We start from the raw sequence: 19,835 nt of genomic DNA, 5'->3' as shown, positions 1-19,835 counted from the left end.
CTTAAGCCAACATATTTGGCTTATAATTCATTTTTTAATTTAAAGTGCTAGAAGCAATCTGGCAATTAACACTTTCTATATGAACAAAACTACCTTTAAACATTAATTTACAAGATATACAATGTTTATCTGGAATAGCTGAAATTTCAGCACAAAGTCACTGTCACATGAATAACAGCAGGATTTTTTTTTTTTTTGCATAACCTGAAGCTCTGAAATTTAGCTGATGAATTATTGCCACAATGGCTTATTATTGGTTTCCTACAAAAAGGATAAGAACTACTAGTGTATTCTATTCTTTCTTTTTTTTTTTTCTTTTTTGAGGTAAGAGGATAAGAACTACTAGTGTATTCTATTCTTTCTTTTTTGAGGTCACTTGACAGTAAGTTTGCATATTCACCAAGTCTACTGAGTTACAATAGTGTCTACTATAATCAATACCCTTTTATAAGAGCAATGCTAATGGTAATTAATAACATATGTCACAAAAAATAAAAACTACAAGATTGTTTTTCCTTTTGAACAGAAAAAAAAACTATGTTTTTGGAGTTGGTATGCAACAAGGCTAAAACAACAGAATTATAAAACAGTATAATAACTGACACAATATGCTGAAGAAATATGCAATTGTTTCATAGTTTTTGTAATAATGCCCTATTTAAGCTACAAATATGTAAAGAGTATAATTTCTTGCTTAATATAGTAAATCCAATAGAAACATTAAGTTCTCATTCTCCTTTGTCAATGTATAACTCTGCATCTGATAATTCAATTCAATGAGGAAACATGTGCCCAAACCTGCAGATCATGTGCACTGTGATCTATTACAATCAGAATTCTCCTCAAATTTCATTTCCTTAAAATGAAATTGAGAATACTTGAAAAATTAATAAAGAGAATATTGTAGTGTGAATCTAAACTAGAACTCAGTGGTTGGTGAAGTATGTATTATATTGGCTTGTGGTTTCTCCTCCATAAAAATAAGATGAGCAGGTCCAAATATCACTTTTTCCAAATTCATAGATACAAAAGCATTTAGACTTCATTTCCTCAATGTCCCAATTTGACTGCTCTAGTAAAAGAAACAATACAGTCAAAAAAAAAAAAAAAAGATTCAACAAAAGAGCACCATCCTATTTGAAGACTGAGATAACATGACCTGAAAATAAGGTAGTGACTATGATCTAAATGCTGGCAAAATTCTGACAAACATGGACCCAGGCCATTGTCTAAACTTGGGGAACTCTGGGACAGAACATGATTTGAAAAATCAATTCTAAACTTATAGCTGTAATAAATGGTGCTAGAGACTAATTTTAAAGCATGAGTGACATGTTACATTGTATTGCTTCTTGAACATTCCAAATAATGCTTGTCCATGTCAGGTTTGGGCCATTATCCTGCTAAGACAGACAGCACTGTATTTATTCAAAAGCCCAGATTTCAATGTCTTGGATAAAGAAATCTTCCTTCTTAGAAAGTGTATGATTCCCAAATGTTTTACAAGAATGGCTTCTTCCATGGTAGAGATCTCCATCAAGCCAAAGGGCAAATTCTCCTCTGCAATATATAAAAATAAAAAATTTTAATATTCATGCACTAAATTTTAAAATAACTTAATTCAATATCCAACAATTCTAAAATTATTAGTTTTTCCAAACCCTATCCTAGTCTTTATAATACTGACACAGGAAACTTTTTGTTCATGTGCCACTATAAAATCACTTATTATTATATAGATCAATGAAATGAGTCCCCTAAAATTAACTCCTATAGAATTATATTTCAGACAGGTGTTACTCTGTCATTCTTCACTTAGTATTATTAGTTTCTCTTTGTTATATGGTTTCAATATTTTTTACAATACAAAAAGTTATGAAACTTTGTATCATTTAATATAAAAGACAGTGTTAATGTTAAAGGACTGGTGAATAAAGCTTATATTTCTTTGATGTAAGACAGAAGAATTGCTGTCAAAAGTAGATTACCAGTAAGAGAAATCAGTATTTTTGTCTAACATGCTAAACTCCATGAAATAAATTTTGATTGTTTGGGTAGGAAGTAGTTAGCAAAAGGGCTCAGTTTGAAAAGACTTTAAATGGATAAAGACAGGATGCTGAGATTCTTTATTAAGTAAAGGGACCAAGTCGGAAGTCAGATATAATAGGAACTAAAATATAGATAAGATCCAGTTTATCTAATTATAGTATATCTCCCAGAAGGAGAAAAAACAGGTTATAAAAATACTTCTTTTTACCATATGGAGAACTTTTTTCTACTTAACAGAAGAGGAGAGGGGGACAAAGAGTAATTATTAACATAATAAAATTTACCTCAGATATCAAGCCAGTAGAACTAAGCCAGAGGAGAATAAGAGTTTTAAAAATATGGGTAATTATATTTCAGTGAAAAAAGAAAAAAAAAGTAGTCTGTAGACTTATGGGCTACTATCTATGTGAAATTGGGTTTAAGTTACTTAACTTCTCTGGGATAAAATTTGACAATTATATAAAAATCATTAAAAAAGCAGATTAGATAATTTCTAAAGACCCACTAAGGTCTAAAAATTTAATAGATATAACTTCTAACCTTCAGGATTGCCAACAGAAGTAATACAGCATCATACATAAGTTATTTGTGTGAAAAAGAAGTCTACTTTTAACACTATTTTGGAAGAAAAAAAGATTTATTTATTTATACTCTGTAATCAAAAATATCAGAGAGTTAACATTATGAATCAGATATTCTAGGCATAGAGATATATTTCTGAATAAGCAAAGAAGAGTGGCTACACTAACCATGTAGAATGTAATCTACCAACTCTTTTCAGAACCAAACAGAAAAGACTGAACAATGTGGCCACTAGGAAATCATCCATTATCATTCAAAAGGATAGCTGACAGTACAGAAAAAAATACTGCAATGGCATAAGTAGTAATGACTTAATGAACCATCTCTAGAAATAAAAACAATACTTTGCTATGATACATGTCTCTGAAATCATGCCAGTCTGGAGAAGTCCATAATTTGAAAGCATTATAAAAACAGATGGTCCCCTAAATGGATGCTCCGTTAGAAAACCATGATTCTTAAGGTCAAATCTGAATTCTTCTTTGATATATATTTGCAACTTTCTATGTGCATATATTATGAGTCACAGAAAATGACTGTAAAAAATGAAGATAAATTAGAAACTATTTGAATAAAAAAATTCACTGTCTTATAGCAATAGTCTTCTAGAGTCACTAATAGTATTAATATACTTTAAGTGATATCTGAATCCATATGTCTTCTAAGTAGGGATAGCTAACCATAACCAATCTGTTAGGAGAATATAAAAGCTCCATATTTCCTTGTTAAACTTGTTAAATATAAAAGGGTATTTTAGTATTACCATCATTAGTATTAATTTACAGTAGTAGGGATTGCTCTACCACTGAGCTACATTCCTAGACTGTTAATTTTAATTTTTTTTTTTTGACAGAGGATCTCCTAAAGTTGCACAGGCTGAACTCAAAATTGTGATACCCCTGCATCAGTATTATCAGTTATGTGTCATGGCACACAGTATGTGTATTTTTTCTTTCTTTCTTTCTTTTTTTTTTTTTTTTTTGGTGTTGTGTTTTTTTTTTTTTTTTTACACAAAGATTAGACATTTAGCTGAAATTTCAGTTGACTGGATCTAAGAACTACCTCAAAAGTGACTTCAAAGCCACTCATAGCAACTCATAAGTGACATTACTTCTGCAATAAGCTTTATTATCTATCCCAAGGTAGCATGAATTTTCTGAAGCTTCTAACTAGAAATTTTAAGATTTTTGTCGATTATTTTCAATGAGATGAAAAATATGATTTGTATAATAATTTAAGGACTACCAGTTCTATGGCTTTCATCAGCATTTCAAATGTGTCTTCTAAATATTTAGGTAAATGTATTCACTTCTAAATATTTAGGTAAATGTATTCAAAAGGGTTATAGATCTATTCAAAGTGAAACACATAGAAAGTGTATTTTTATAATAGCAATGCTTTCAAAGATGATCCATGACTTTCTGAAAATAGAGTGGCTAAGAAAGTGGAAGGAACAAAAAAGTCTTCTAAATCCTTAACTAATGTCATGTAACTTATGTATATGATGATATTATAAGAACCCAGGAAGAACTCTTTCCATGGTACCAGATGGGGAAAGGTGGTTATTGGCAGAAGGAAATGAGTAAAGGTGTCTATCATTTGTTAAGGACCTATTATGTGGTAGATACTATGCTAAAATTATAGAATAATATCTTTTCCTCACAAACTCTTATAAAGTTGATTTAACCTCTAATTTACAACTGAGGAAAGTTTAGAATGTTAAGGAGTTTGCTCAATGTCTCACATAAAGTATATGCTGAAACTATCTGAATAGGATCTGATGCTAAAAATCTACATTAAGCCCACATCATCATGATTTCAATTTTTTGAAAATGATACGGTTTGAGGCTGTTCCCCAAATATCCATGTACCAGATGCCTATTCCTCAGCATGGTCATGTTGAGAGTAATGAAACATTTAACAGGTGGGGCCCAGCAGAAGGTGGCCAAGTCCTTGTGGGGGGGTACTACCCTAAGCAGTTTTCATGGACCTCAGTTCCTATGAAAACAAGTTGTTAGAGCAAGCCTGGTCCCTGAATACCTCTAGTGACATCACTACTAGATGTGATGCAGCCAAGAGAACACTCACCAAAGGCCAACCGATGAGTTGTTCAAACCTCAAACTTCAGACTCCACATCTTTGAGATAAATAAACCTCTTATAAATACCAGCTTCAGGTATTTTGGAATAGCAAATGGATTAAGATGGGTGATGCCTGCTTTGAATTCTAGAATACTAAGTCCCTGTAGTTTCTGTTTTCTGAACATAAGATGGGAAGGTTGGCTCATTATCAAATGATCTGATGGTTAGTTTGGTCAAATCATGTTTCCTAATCAAGATCTTGTTCCAGCAGACACCTAATGACACTGTGTATATTATTTTCAAAGGTACTCATAACAACTTGAAATTGTAATACTTGATTGTGATAACTTCTTGCAGAGCTAAAAGAATTACATGTTAAGATAACCATTTGTGGGAAGGCTGAAATGACACTTTCCCCATACCAAAAATGTGTAATTGGACTGAGTAAACATATGTTGAGTCCAACAACTGAAAATAACTGAGAAAGCTACAATAACCATGGTTACTTTTTAATCATTGTAATCATGTCTTCTAAAAACCTGTTTATAGAAAGAAGTTGTAAGAAAATTTGTTAAAATCACAAGGATGATGAATATTTTGAAGGCTAATAAGATTCTGTGGCCTGAATGAGTTATTATTACATGTCCTTAATTGTGAGCTATAATCATGTAACACTTTTACAAATCTAGGAATTATTTAGCAAGCCTTATGTCAGAGGCTGAAGGATAAAAAGAAATAACAATGGAAGAAAGTGATGCTTGTTAAGCATGATGTGAGTTTAGGCTATGAGGTAGCAGAGGAGGATAACTCTAAATAATACATAATGACTGAATGATGTTGGGATATTAGAATAAGAAAACAAAAGTTCATTACAATGCTTGTTACGTCAAAAAAATCAAAAAGACTGACTCAGACTATTAAAGAATAAGCAAAATGTTGAGAACTTAGGCGAGTCACAAAATTTTTTTGAAGGAAAAAACATTTCTATTATTGTCTAAAACATGAATCCAAATAGTCTCTAGAAAAACATAACAAGAAAACTATTGAGCTTGCTCTATACATTGGGAAAAACATACCAACATGTTTATTTGAATAATTGATAACTTCTAAGTTATTGAGATAGTAAGGCGCCTTTTAAATATCAAAGAGTCACTATACTCAAAAAAAAAAGAAAAACAAAAGTTTAAATTCAAAGAGAATCAGCTAAACTGCATTTTAAAATACAGAAACAAGCTAACAAAGTTTCAAATACTATACTTGAGTACCTTTTTTATAAATATACTTTCTTTGCCATAACATATGTTTGGATTCTAATATTAATATTTTCCAAAGATAACTGTTTTCTAAAAAATTAATCCAAATGCATTTTAAAGCTTTCTTCCAAAATCTTATGATGAAAAGTTCAAGAGGCTTACCCTCCACCACCAAAAGCTAGTGAATCCATGTCTCCTTTGATAAAAAACATATTATCTCCTGTCCACTTAAAGACCTACACAAACAAGAAAAAAATAAGCTTTGAATATGTAGATAAAAATGATAAATAAACAATTCTCTAAAATTCAAAAAGAGTTAACAAAGTCTGAACTGATAATAACAGGAACAACAGCAACACAAAAAGCTTGGCAAAAAAGGATCTGGTACTTTCAGTTTCAGTGTTTACAACATAATTTCAAATTACATAATTTTACCCTTTTTAAAAACCAATTATGTGGATAGATTCCTTTCCTCAATATTAAATATAATTTCATCCCTTCACCTACTTCTCTCTCTAATATTAACTTATAACATTAAACATAAGTATACTAATTGATGTAGGACTAAGGTTTTTTCTTTAGGTATAGGCTGCTGCTCATCGTTCTTTTATTAAGCATAGTCATGATGTATATTCCTGATTTTGAGTTTCTATTTCTCTAAAGAGCAGTGAGAACTTAAAAACATTTGAGAAACCTGAGGGGAAAACTAGACATTAATATTCTTAAGTACTTTCTTCTTTTATGGCTGTTTTACCTAAACCTAATAACATCAATTTCTAGTACTTTACCCTTACTATATTTTTCAAAAGTATTCATTATAGTTTTCAATAAAACTTTAATACTCATATTTTCAGTTACATATTATTTATTTAATCACATTACTGTAGTTATCAGGTAACAATAGCATAAAAGGATCTGAAACTAAGCACAACTGAAGCTTAGAACATTTGTAACAACTACAGGCTTTCAGTTAATTACATTAATTGATATATTTTGTGGAAAGAATGGAAAGCACTGATTAATCTGGTGAGGCAAGTACAAGAATTTTTGGAGAACTTCTTTTGTATTATCAAATCCTTCCTCTTTTGTTCATTACAACTCTTAAATACCACCCTTTTTAAAAATCAATTATGTAGATTCCTTTCCTCAATTTTAAATATAATTTCATCTCTTAGGGAAGATTTGATATGTTGAACTTGAATGTTAATGAGTACAATTTTCCCCATTATGTCATCTTTTTATATAAACAGAATATGGGAGAAATTGTCCTTACCTCAAACTCTGGACAGAATGTAAAAACAAAGGTCTCTCCAGTACCATAAAAACCATCACTTACTTTAAATGGCTCAGATGCTAACGCACCAAAAACCTAAGGATAAAAAAAAGACATGTTCAATGATATGACTATTAGTTTGTTTCATTAAGCATTACCCTTTATCATAAATGTTCAACTAAAACATACAAATAAAACTGGAATCTGGAATAGTTTTTATCTCCTTGTACTTAAGAAAGGAAAAAGGATCAGTTATTTCAGTTATTATATAATTCACATTCTCATCAAGTACAAAAATGTATTGGCTTTCTTATGAAGAAAAGTTCCCTTCTTGTTTTGAAATCTCAAATAGTATTTATTTTAAACAAGCAATGTTAAAAAGGATTAATAAATTTCAGGAGGACTTCTAAGAACAACGTATGTAATAAGGACAACAAGTTGCTGTCGGATCACAGTACTCAGGAAAGAAAAAATTCTTCAGTATAGGTAAACATTCTATAACTAAAGAAGTATTAGACAGAAAACTCCATGAAGGCAGGCTCTGATCTGAACAGTTTGGCCCTTTAACCCATGGCCTTGCACAGTATAAGATACACAGTAGATGCCTTAATAAAAGAATACATACATATATACTGGGACAAGTAATTTCAGTGCTCTAGGTTTAAGAATCCACAACATAAAATGGAAGTGTAGAGAGTCTGACAGATAATCTCTAGAATTATCGTCTCTCTTGATATTTTATCTTTACTGTCAGTCTTAATTTTTAAGACTCCCTGATTGAAAGGTTATTTTATATGCAGATATAAAAATTTGCAGCTCAATTTAGAATTATTACAAGGCAAAGTACCATATCGTGTTCATTCAAACCAAGACACAGAACATGAAAGGCACTTTAGAAGCTCTCCTTTGCCTTCTCATTACCAGCTCCACCTTCACGAAGGACAACGCTAGCCTGACACCACCACAGATTCATTTTGCTCATTTATGAACTTTCTATAATTGGAATCATGAAAAAGTTACTGTGGGAGTGTGTGTGTGCATTTTACTGGAGATTGAACCCAGGGGTATGCCACCAAATAAGCCGCATTCCCAGCAGCCTCCCTTGTTTTGTTTTGAGATAGTGCGTCCTAAATTGCCCAGGATAGCCTTGGGCTTGCAATCCTCCTGCCTCAGCAACATAAATCACTGGGATTACATGCATGTACCTCTGCACCTGGCATGAGTTACTCTTTACTAAGTATGTTTTTAAATTTAATATTATGTGAGCAACCAATGCATGTAGTTCATGTATATGGACTAAGATGGGCACAAGCTAACACTAGAAAAGGATAACAGTATTAATCTCATAGGACTTTAATGATTAAACAACATAATGTATGATCAGACAAGTATCTGGCATGGAATAAATGTAGGAAAGATTTTAGCAGTACCAGTATTTTGTTTTAATAAATATTACATTTCACCTTTTAATTATTTTCCAATGCTGGTAAAAAGCCTGAACTTACTATGTCAGGAATAAACCAATGTTTACCCCAGGGCTTTCCTGAGTTAAAAAAATAATGAACTTAGGAATAAAGCAATGTTTCTCTCTTTTATCTGTGATTTTGTTTTTACTACTACTCTCACAAAATTATCCTAAACTCTTAAGAACTCTATCCTTGCTTCAGGACTTTGTCAATTCATACTCTTTGCATGAACCTCATTCTTAGCTCCTTCCCAAATTCCCAAATATGAACAACTCTTATTGTAAACACTTTTCACCTTTCTTGGGTTCTTATTATACTTATATTTTGCTCAGCATGAGTGATATTGGTATAATTAAATGTTCTTTTATACCACATTTCAATCTCTTTGAAAAACAAACTTCCCACTCATATACATCTATGTAATATTTGATATTGCTATGTGTGTTTTAAAGTACCTGATAACTGTGTACAGTGGTACATGCCTGTAATCCCACTGACTTGGAAGGCTGAGGCAGGAGAATTGCAAGTTTGAGGCCAGCCTCAGCAACTTAGGGAGGACCCAAGTAACTTAGCAAGATCCTGTCTCAAAATAAAAAACAGAAATGACTTAGGGATATAGTTCAGTAGTAAAGCATCCCTGGGTTCAATCCCCACTACCAACCAACCAACCAACAAACAAAACAAAACAAAAAACAACCTGATAATTATTGGTTACTCAATAAAATTTTTATCAAAGGACTATATTAAAAGTTACTGTTAGAGAGATCCAAGATGGCAGAGTAGAGGAGAGCTGTTCCATGGTGGGAAGCCAAGAAAGCAGACAGGCAGCTTTTCCACAAGGTGGGTGAAAGAAAAAAAAAAAAAAAAGGTGGTGGGTGGATATTTTATTGGAAACTGGACACTAAAAGCAGACAGCAGGCACAGGAGGTTGGATATAATAAAATAAAGAAAAAAATCCTCAGCAGCACAGTGGCTGCCACAGCTGGGCTGGAAGCTCCAGCCATAGAGATCCTATGGTGAGCATACTAGATGGATAAGGGAATTAAAGGAACCTGGATTCTGGGGAGGCCCGAGGTGTGTCTGGGTACAAAGAGTTTAGAGACCAAGGGCATTGTCCAACAAACCTGAAGGCCATGACAGGATATCCAAGTATGGGGAAGGAAGCTGCTATGTCTCTAGGTGGTGTGGAGAGGGCAAAGGAAGGAACCATTTTGCAGCTGTGGTGGTGGGGGGGCAGGCAACTGAGGAAGCCGATTCCTTTCAAACCCAAGTTTTGCCCAAAATATAGGCCCAGTGAACACATGCTACATGACTTAGAGTGTGCCTAAGTGACCAGAAGAAAATAAAAAGTGGAGAGAGATTTACATAAGGGACAACTGGTCACAGGAACCCACCAGGCTCTCTCTACTCTTCTACCTCCAATCCCACTGCTTGCAAGACTGGCTGGGAAAGAGGCATCTGGCTCTGAAGGGCAGGGTCAAGGAAGGGTCAGGAGAAATTATTTGGAAACTGAACCGAGACCAAGAAATGTGGGGTCTGCAGGTGTCTTAGGGGACTAAGAATTGGCTCCCCTACCACACAAGTGGAACTGGGGGAAGCCCTGGGGTAAAGTCCTCCAGTGTGGACCAGCAAGTACTGGGCATGGGAGGTGTGCTATTTTAAAATATTCAGACCATCTGGCATTCAATAAAGAGCCTGGAACTTGACTAAGCCTAAACCTGGACTCTAGGAATTCCGCCTATGGGAGCATCACACTCCAGAAGACCCCACCTAAACCTGCTGAGACAAAAAGGTGAGAATATGTTGAACTCCAATGGAAAATAATTCTTTAACATTTCATCAAGATATTTTAAAAATTATTTTTCACTGTTTAATTGTGACCTTAATGGTACATGGACATCTATACAGTTTACTATGTTTTTTTCTTCTCACCTCTATCATTTTTGAAACCAGTTATTTTTCATGGATTAGTATTTTGTGAACTAGGTTGATTAGTATAATTTAGTTTTATTTTGTATTCTATTTTTATTTAAATTTTTGCTTATGTGTATCTTTTTCTCCTACCTGTTTCCTTTGATTCTCTCCTTTCTTCTGGTATCAGCCAATCCCTATTGTTCTTTCATGTTTTAACATTTTACTTCTATCTTCTCCTCTTCTCCCTCATAATAATAACATCCTATATTATTTCTTGAAAATGCAAACTCTTTTGCAAACTTGCTATTTTTATTAGAGGCATAACTGATCATATCATTTCTGTTTATTGTGATAATTAACATTGTATACCTCATAGTAAGAACTATTGGGTTTAATAACGTAAATTGTTCGCATTGTTTGTTATTTGTCTCCCCCTAAACAGTGAGGTACTAGAAACTGTCAGGGACACTGTAAGTCCACAGGGTAGAAACTCTATTGCCTCAGACCCATACTGTTAGATGGGTAGACACACAAACAACATAATTAAGCAAGGGAACAAATCGCCGTAAGCAAACCAATATCCTCCAATAACAGAATCCATTGATATCACAGTGGAAGAAATAGCAGAGAAGGAGTTTAGAATTTACATAGTTACTGATCTGTAAAGGATGTAAGCGAGCAAATACAGGTAGCAAAAAGATTACTTCAATAAAGAGATAAAGATTTCTAAATAAAAACCAAACAGAAATCCTTGAAATGAAGGAAACAATAAACCAAATTAAAAATTCAATAGAAAGAATCACCACCAGACTAGACCACTTGGAAGATAGAACCTCAGGCAATGAAGACAAAATCCGTAATCTTAAAATAGACTTGACCACACAAAGATGATGTTAAGAAAACATGAACAGAACTACCAAGAATTATGGGATAACATGAAAAGACCAAATTTAAGATTTATCGGGATAGTGATAGATGAAGGCATAGATATCCAAACCAAAGGAATGCACAATCTTTTCAATGAAATAATATCAAAAATTTCCCAAAGTTAAAGAATAAAATGGAAAATCAAACACAAGAGGCTTACAACAGGACCCCAAATGGGCAAAATTACAACAGACCCACATCAAGGCACATTATAATGAAAATGCCTAGCACACAGAATAAGGATAAAATTTTAAAGTCTGCCAAGAAAAAAATATCAGATTACATATAGTGGGAAACCAATTTAGGTCTCAAATGATTTCTCAACCCAAACCCTCAAAGGTAGGAGGTCCTAGAATAACATATACTAAAATGGTTGCCAACCTAGAATCTTATATCCAACAAAATTAAGCTTCAGATTTGAAGACGAAATAAAGATCTTCCATGATAAACAAAAATTAAAAGAATTTGCAACCAGAAAGTCTGCATTCAGAATATTCTCAACAAAATTATTCCCTGAAGATGAAAAAAAAGTGAAAACCAGCAAAGGGAGGAACTACACTAAAGGAATAATCAATCAAAGGAGAAACTAATTCAAATTTGTTTGTAGTTTCAAACAAACCAAAATGACCAGGAACACAAATCATACCTCAATAATAGCCTTGAACAATATTAGCCTAAACTCATCAATCAAAAGAATGTAGACTGTAGGACTGGATTAAAAAACAAGAACAAACAATATGTTGTCTCCAAGAGACTCACCTCATAGGCAAAGACATATATAGGTGGAAGACAAAAGGATGGGAAAAAACATCACTCACATGGATCACATAAACAAGCAGGGGTTTCTATCCTTTAAAATAGACTGAGTTATGTAAGCTATATAATTGTAAATATTCAATTGTAATATTACCTTAATACATTTTTAGCATCTGTAGGGTTGTTGTGATAGCTCTCTTTCCATTGATATTTTTTCTTGATTAGATTTGTTAGATTTTTATCAACTTTTAGCTGTATTATTTCTTTTCTATTTAACATATTTCTGCTATTTTTTCCTTCCTCCTACCTAATTTGAAAATAATTTGTCAATTGAGCTTCTTTCTGACACAAAGTTAGTTATAAGTGTGCATCTGAGTACTATTTTGTCCCAGAGATTAAGCATTTATTACCACTTAGTTCAAAGCACTTTTTATTTACTTTTCTTGTGCTTTCTTCTTTGATCTGTGAGATATTTATAATTTTATTTTAATTTTTTTTGAAGTAGTTGAGACGTGAGGGTGGGGTTCCATATAGGTTAAGGTGACTGATTTTTAATGTAATAAATGATGCGGAAACAGTCTGCATGATTTCAAATTTTTTAAATGTCTCAAAGCATATTTTATGACAGAATATAGTCTATTCTTACTAATTTTCTACTTGTTATTTTTGTGTATAGTTCTCTATTAAATAACAAATAGGTCAAGGAGGCTGATAATGTTGTTAAGCCTTCTATATCATTACTCCTTCCAGCAAAGTGAGGGGGCTTAAAACCTCCAAATATGATTGTGGATTTGTCTTTCCAGTTTTATTAATTTTTACTTCATGTATTTTGAAATTTTCTTTTAAGGTCCATAAACATTTAGGATTGTTAATACTTTAAGAAGTTACTCTATTATGGTTATGGAATATTTAATCTCTTAATCTCTGAAAATACTTTTTCTTGAAATATATTTTATGTTAATAGCTCTACTTCAGATTTCTCATGCTTATTTCCCCCTTCTTTTGCTTTTAATGTATTGGTTCATTGAAATTTAAAGTGTGATACATGTATAGAAAATATAGTTATTGTTTACTTTTTACACATGTTTAACATTTATGCCTTTTAATTATAATATCTAGACCATATATATTTAAAATAATTATTATTAAAAAAAGAATATCTGACATGAAGGTCAGAGGAAAATTGGGTCAATGATAGGTTGGATGATGTAATATTTTGGAAAACAGGTTGACTAGTCCTATTGTCGGGCTCAGAGAGAAGATTGTTGGAATGCTTTTGTTGCAATTGTTCATTCTCTCATTTATCATACGGTACACAGTAACTGATTTATTTTATTATCTGTTAAAAATTTTATTTTCAAATAAAAAATTACACATACATATATACATATACATGTATACACACACACACACACACACACACACAAATACATTTATATAATAGCACAGGCAATCTCTGAGGTCCCCCATTATGGTTTTAACATGAAATTCTCTAACAACAAATAATGCTGAGTATTTTTTCATATGCTTATTGGCCATTTGATTTTCCTCTTCAATGAAATACCTCTTTATGTATTTTTGTTAATTTTTAATTGCATTATTGGCTAATTGTTGAGTTTTCCAGTCTTTGTATATTTTGTAAACAAGTAGGTATACTGCAAATGTTTTTTCAGTGTGTGGATTGCTCCTTTATAAATGATTTGTTGACTAAAAGAATTGAAAAAATAAAATTAAAAAACTAAATTTATAAAAAGTTATTGTTACTATAATCTCTGTAGTCACTTAAAGGATAAGGTATTGCGGTTAATTTTTCATACCTGTCCATCACTGTCTTTAATCACCATCAGTACTGGGGTATCTAAACCTGTCATTGTTCGATAAAGAGTCTTCAAGCTTGTGCCATGCTTCCCAGTACCATAAACAAGAGTCCATGGATAGCCAATTGTTCTGGGTGGAAGATGCTTGGTAAGCTTAGAAAAACAAAATGTCAGCATTTACTTGATAGCTTATTGTCAATATTCAGGATACTAATAGCAACTGGAATTTAATCATTCTTATAAATGTAGGCTACAAAGAAAAAACAACAGAAATTTTTATCATTCTCAAAGATTCTGAGATGCTTGAAAAAGCAATTACACATTTCTTAGCATGAAATATTAATTATAAACTAAGAAAATGAAGAATCATTCTGAATCAGACAGATTAGAGATAAGAAATATGGATTATTTGTTGTCTATGTCCTCTGTATTGAGTTAACATAAATAACGGATGGACTGTCAGTTTGATTATTCAAACATCTCTCATGGGAGCCAGATTAACAGATATTAAACATCAATTCTTCATAGCTGAACTTGAACAACTATGTCAATAATTTCTCTATTTATATAAGACTACATCCAGTTCTTACAGTGGTTGTAACAAGTGCATGAGATAATAATTTTAAACATAAACAGCACAATAATAAACCAAAATTGGCTAGGCTGGTGTTGCATCTAAATTGCTATCGTTATTTATTCTAGTGCCTGTTTATTTAAATCTACTAATACCTTCCATTTACACTGGTTAATGTATTTATTATGCTTACTTCCTCTTCATGGAAAAGGAATAGTATTAGCAGTAATCCTGCCACTGCAAACACAACTGAATAGCTGTGTTTTACTCTCATAGGCATACCTCAAGTAATGTACATATGTGGACACATCATACCTTTTCAATTTGATCTGGCAGTAAAAGTTCACTGGGATCACTTAGATTTGGTCGAAAAGATTCAGACTCCAGGTCTGCTTTCACCGGAGCAACCTGCTTTGAATTTAAGTCTTCTCTTGTAGTAATCTAAAAGAGTAAATACCAATAGTACATTAATATAAAATTGTGACATACTTTTAAACATTTCAAGCCTTTTGAGTTAAATAAAAATTTATACCTCAGAATAGGTGGCTAAAGTTTCAACTTAAGATTTTATAAGGTAAAAGATGCCCCATCTATTATTAGTGACATTCAATGCAGAAAAAGATTTCCAACAAACAAACAAAAAAAGACATCTTTCTCATTTACTATACAAGGAAGAACTGGTAATGAATAATAAGTGCCCATATTTTTGTGTAATAGAAGAGAGTTGCACGCAAACTTTAGTCCTTAAAGTACAAAAGTGAGCCAGCTAGCTTGCTTTTAATTAATTAAATGCTACTTAAAATACATAAAATTATTGTTTTTCATGTGAAACATAAAAGTTTTAAAAACTAATTAAGAAAACTTCTGGTATCAAAATTTTAAGGTAAGGGATAGTAATTTAAAAGTACAACTTGATTTTCATTGGTATGTATGTGTATTTAGTTTTTTCTTTGAAAAATTAACCATTTTTAATGCCACCATTTTTTTAACAATTAAACACTGATTTTTTAATCTAAGTTGAACCAAACAATAAATTTAAAAGTTAATTTATTTGCAAATCTTATTTTTTAAAATACGAGATCAACTTAATGCTTTGCTTGATGGAAATGATGTGACTAGTGTTCTTAAAATGATAAAAGTGTTAATTTTGCAAACCTTAGAACTATATATCATTTTGTTGGTACTTACTTTTTATATTAACTTATGTAAGTAAAACATAACATTAGAGAATAAAACATATGACGAATAACTGTTACTGACAAAACTTTAAAATTGGGAAATATATAGTATTCTATTGGAGCAGATAACTAAAATGCGGCAAAGCTCAGCAGCTGATTCTATGTGCAAATAAAATATTGATAAATGATTTTATTTCTTTAACAGATTTCTTACCAAACCTAAACAGAATATACTTTCAAACAATACATATTCTATAACCATATTACTTTAATAAGAAGCTAAATATTATTTCTTTCACATCATTATAATGTTTTACCCTTATTTTAATGATGTGAAAAGTTTAAAAAAGAAGACAAAAAGATATCCAAGACAGCAATAGAAAGCATTAAAAGAAAAGAAAAAAATTCAGTAGGTCCAGCAAAGCCATAAATTATATCAAAGAATCTTATTAAAAAGAAAGAAGCATACAACTAATAAGAACAAAACTAAAAATGAGTTTTCAATTATATCTCTTTCTTAGTAAAAAAAAATCACAGAGATTATTTCACAGAATTTGAAATAATTTATATACTTCTACTGCCTACCCTATATTATTCCAAAATTAACGAGGAATGAATTCATCAAGAACAAAAACCAATTGGTCCCATTAAGATATTTGATGTGGAGTTGATACAACTGAAATAGCATTAAAGAAGAGAAAATATCTCAGCCTTGATATCCATTAACATTTTTAAATTTTCCCCTCATCTCACATCTTTCAGATTCTGTTCAGTAAGGATTTAATCACAAAACACAAGACATTCTTCCAATGTTAAAAGTAAATGAAAACTCATTGCTCAAAGAACAGAGTACTAAGGAAAGTTCTAACATGATAGAAAATTCTGAACACGTTTCAAATGAAAAGATAACAGAAAAGTTAATCCTATTGCTCTTCAAGGCAATACTGTATTCTTTAACACAAAAGGAATTTTCTGGTGGGATATTTTAGTGCTCCAGTCAAAACAAATCCTTCGAATGTGAGATTTGCCCTGACAAAAGACACTAAAACAGGTAGTATTCAATCTCCAGAGGGATTTAAACTACTGAAGGGGGCACCTGGAGACGTCTGCAGAGTGTGCGCAGTTCCTCAGTATTTAGAGCATCGATCCTGCGGTGATACTCAGCCACTGACACTACCTGAATATGGAGACAGGAAGACAATAATTCCACTGACAGTTGAGAAAATTTTAAAAAAAGAAAGAAAGAAAGAAAGAAAAGAAAAAAGAAAAACTTAAATGGGGAAAGAGAACTGTAATCAGGATTTCTTTCCCAACTCCATGCTGAAAAATCCAAGAAATTTACATACCAAACTAGAGTAAAAACATACATGAATGAGTTTTACCACTACATCATACTACTTAACTGAATAGATTTTATACAGGAAACACTATATAAAATATAACATACTTTGCTAACATCAATGGTAAAATCTAAATTTTGCACAAAGAAAGTGTAAAGTATCCCCTCAAATCATTGGAATCAAAACATTACATCTTAATGGCTATGATGGAATAATTTTTCTAGGAACAGGTGTCAATAATACCCATATCAAAAAAAGGAGAGAAAAACAAGAAAAACATATGAAATGCACTTTAAAACCCAAGACAATAGAAAGAAAAAGCTCAAGAAAGAAAATTAAATTTTCAAAAGGATGGCTAATCAACAGTACCTTCTTTCAAGTTGTTGCCTTTTCCTTTTACTCACTGATTATGGTTTGTACTGTAACAGTTATTTGTGACTACTTTGTACATTCTAACTTCCAAAGGGAAATACTATATCTTTCTTAATTATCTAGACTACTCTCTTGGTTAGTACCAAGTCTGAAAACCAAATAGGACAAATAAACACTTAATTACAGAAAACCCACAAAATATACAAGCTTCCTCAGGTTGACACAACAGATACAGCTTTTTCAGATAATGACATAATCACACAAACTGTTACCATAATATAGTGAACTACTACTATACTAAATATGACTGCTTCTCCAGAGCTCCTGTCATCAATCAGAAGAGATTATGTGTAGAGGCTGTGGCCTCGAAATGTGGCCTATAAAAAGTTTGTACTTCTAACCTATTTTTAAGGGTTCTTGGGCTAACTGACTTAAATAAATTGGGTGCCAGTAAACATCAAGATAAATTCTATGAAAAAAATTGTCAATCGCTGTAAAAGACATGAGAAAAGAAAAAGAAACTGGACAGATCCCATTCTGGTTGTTGTTAGGTTAACTTTTGCGAAGCCACAATGGATGCAATATGGTAGCTGACTTCTTACTTAAAAGGCAACTCAAAGTGATTATGTCTTCCAGTTTGGGGGAGATGAGTCAGATAGTCCCTGGTTTAGTCTTTTACTTTATCAAATAAAGGAAATAATAAGAGTATGTGCCAAATAGGGGTTTTATGCAACAAATAGAGATTTTATGCAAATGAAATGAAGAAATGCGTATAAAGGAATGAGTATAAGTGCCTAGTACTTTCTAATGAGAACTACTAGAAGTTATTTGGGTTAACACTATTTTTATTTGATCACTTTTACCTATTACCCTAAATACTAAGAGTAGCTAAAGAGCCTCCTTATTTATTTTTGGCATTAAAATATTTCAAGTTTGAGATCAACTATTTTGTACAATTTGACTATTCTGAAATTAATTTAAAATTTTAGTAGTAGATAAAATAAAGAACTTTCAATAAGAACAACAGAATTATCAATAAATATAAAAATTAGATACAAAAAATGAAAAATTATGGCCTTGCTTTTTTATGATCAGAAAAAGGTTTCTATAAAGTATTTAATGGCGAATTATACCTGTCTTTATTTTTATTCCATGGTATTCAATCCAAGAGTTTCCTAGACAAGAATTCTCAAATTTTTAGACTTATGTATTTCTCTGCAATCCTTCTATCCCTCCAGCTAACTCTATTCTAATAACTATTTTTTTTCATATGGATCACAATTTTTTAAAATTTATTTATTTTATAATTTCTTACATACATCACCATAGAGGAGTGCATTACATTCATAATTTTTTTGCATTGCAATTCTTAATACCTTTATACTACAATTTATCAAATCTGTATAATAACTAGTTTTTTTAAAAAAAACTATTTAATGTATCATATTAAAAATACTTCCTGAAACAAAGTGAAGTTGAATTATTCCCACAAAAGGGATCAATTTTAATTTAATTGTATCAGTGTCACTGAGAATAGGAATTTAATAAGAGACCAATACACTGACATCAAAAGTATAAGCTCATAATGTGGTAAAACCATGGTTTCTTAATGTCACAAATCTGCCTTTTTTCATTTATATTTTTAAAAACTGTATTCCTTCATAAGACTTATAAATTCACTGCTTCGCTTCTTTAACTCTAATAATCACTCATGTCCTGATAAGTAAAAATACAGAAAACTATCCAAAAAAGTCTTTAAATAATACTTCCTCCTTTTAAAACAAAAGGATAAAAGGATGTAGATTTCTAGTATATATGACTGAATTTGATTTAGTCATATTAATTTTTATACCCTTGGTAGATCATTATACTCCATATTAGTATTTATTACTTTGCCAAAAAAATGGAACCTAATAGAAAATCGAAACATTTCTATAGAATACCCCATATCTCATTCCTAATTATTAGGGCTACACAGCTGAGAAAAACCAATATCTTCAATCAAAAGCATATTCATTGTCTGGCTAAAAAATCTATTTCTTGAGTCATAAAGTAACTAAGTCCCATGAAACATCATGACTCCACTCTGCAGAAAAGGGGCTACTGTCTATAGTCTTTTCAGTCTTTGACAAAGGAACCATACACATGAAAGTATATTCCTCCTAAAGCATTTTTTCCCACAAAATTACCAATGTACAAATAGGATGAAAATTCACTCATCTGTATTACAAATGAACAAGCAACAACAAAGAG

At 31.7% G+C, this 19,835-nt stretch overlaps 1 protein-coding gene across 8 annotated transcripts in view; it reads right to left on the bottom strand.

Annotated features, from left to right (window-relative positions):
• Positions 1-355: 355 nt before the first annotated feature.
• Positions 356-19,835, bottom strand: part of OXR1 (oxidation resistance 1) — a 116,835-nt gene continuing 97,355 nt past the window's right edge. For 5 of the 8 annotated variants that reach the window (XM_081266864.1, XM_081266865.1, XM_081266861.1 and 2 more), the window contains 6 exons: positions 16,967-17,047; positions 15,008-15,133; positions 14,119-14,271; positions 7,239-7,334; positions 6,128-6,201; positions 356-1,560 (listed from right to left, as the gene is read on the bottom strand). In XM_081266864.1, the coding sequence (XP_081122990.1) occupies positions 1,425-1,560; positions 6,128-6,201; positions 7,239-7,334; positions 14,119-14,271; positions 15,008-15,133; positions 16,967-17,047 (666 nt within the window). In that variant the 3' untranslated portion in view covers positions 356-1,424. Of the gene's footprint in view, positions 1,561-6,127; positions 6,202-7,238; positions 7,335-10,768; positions 10,864-14,118; positions 14,272-15,007; positions 15,134-16,966; positions 17,048-19,835 lie in introns of those variants that run through there. The other 3 variants (XM_081266862.1, XM_081266867.1, XR_014018864.1) reach the window with 2 other exon arrangements.

The sequence above is a fragment of the Spermophilus citellus genome (genome assembly GCF_964194105.1).
Source record: "Spermophilus citellus genome assembly, chromosome: 14".
Classification (NCBI taxonomy): Eukaryota; Metazoa; Chordata; class Mammalia; order Rodentia; family Sciuridae; genus Spermophilus; species Spermophilus citellus.
Note: the sequence above shows the minus strand (reverse complement) of the source record. Positions and strands in the feature narration are given on the sequence as shown.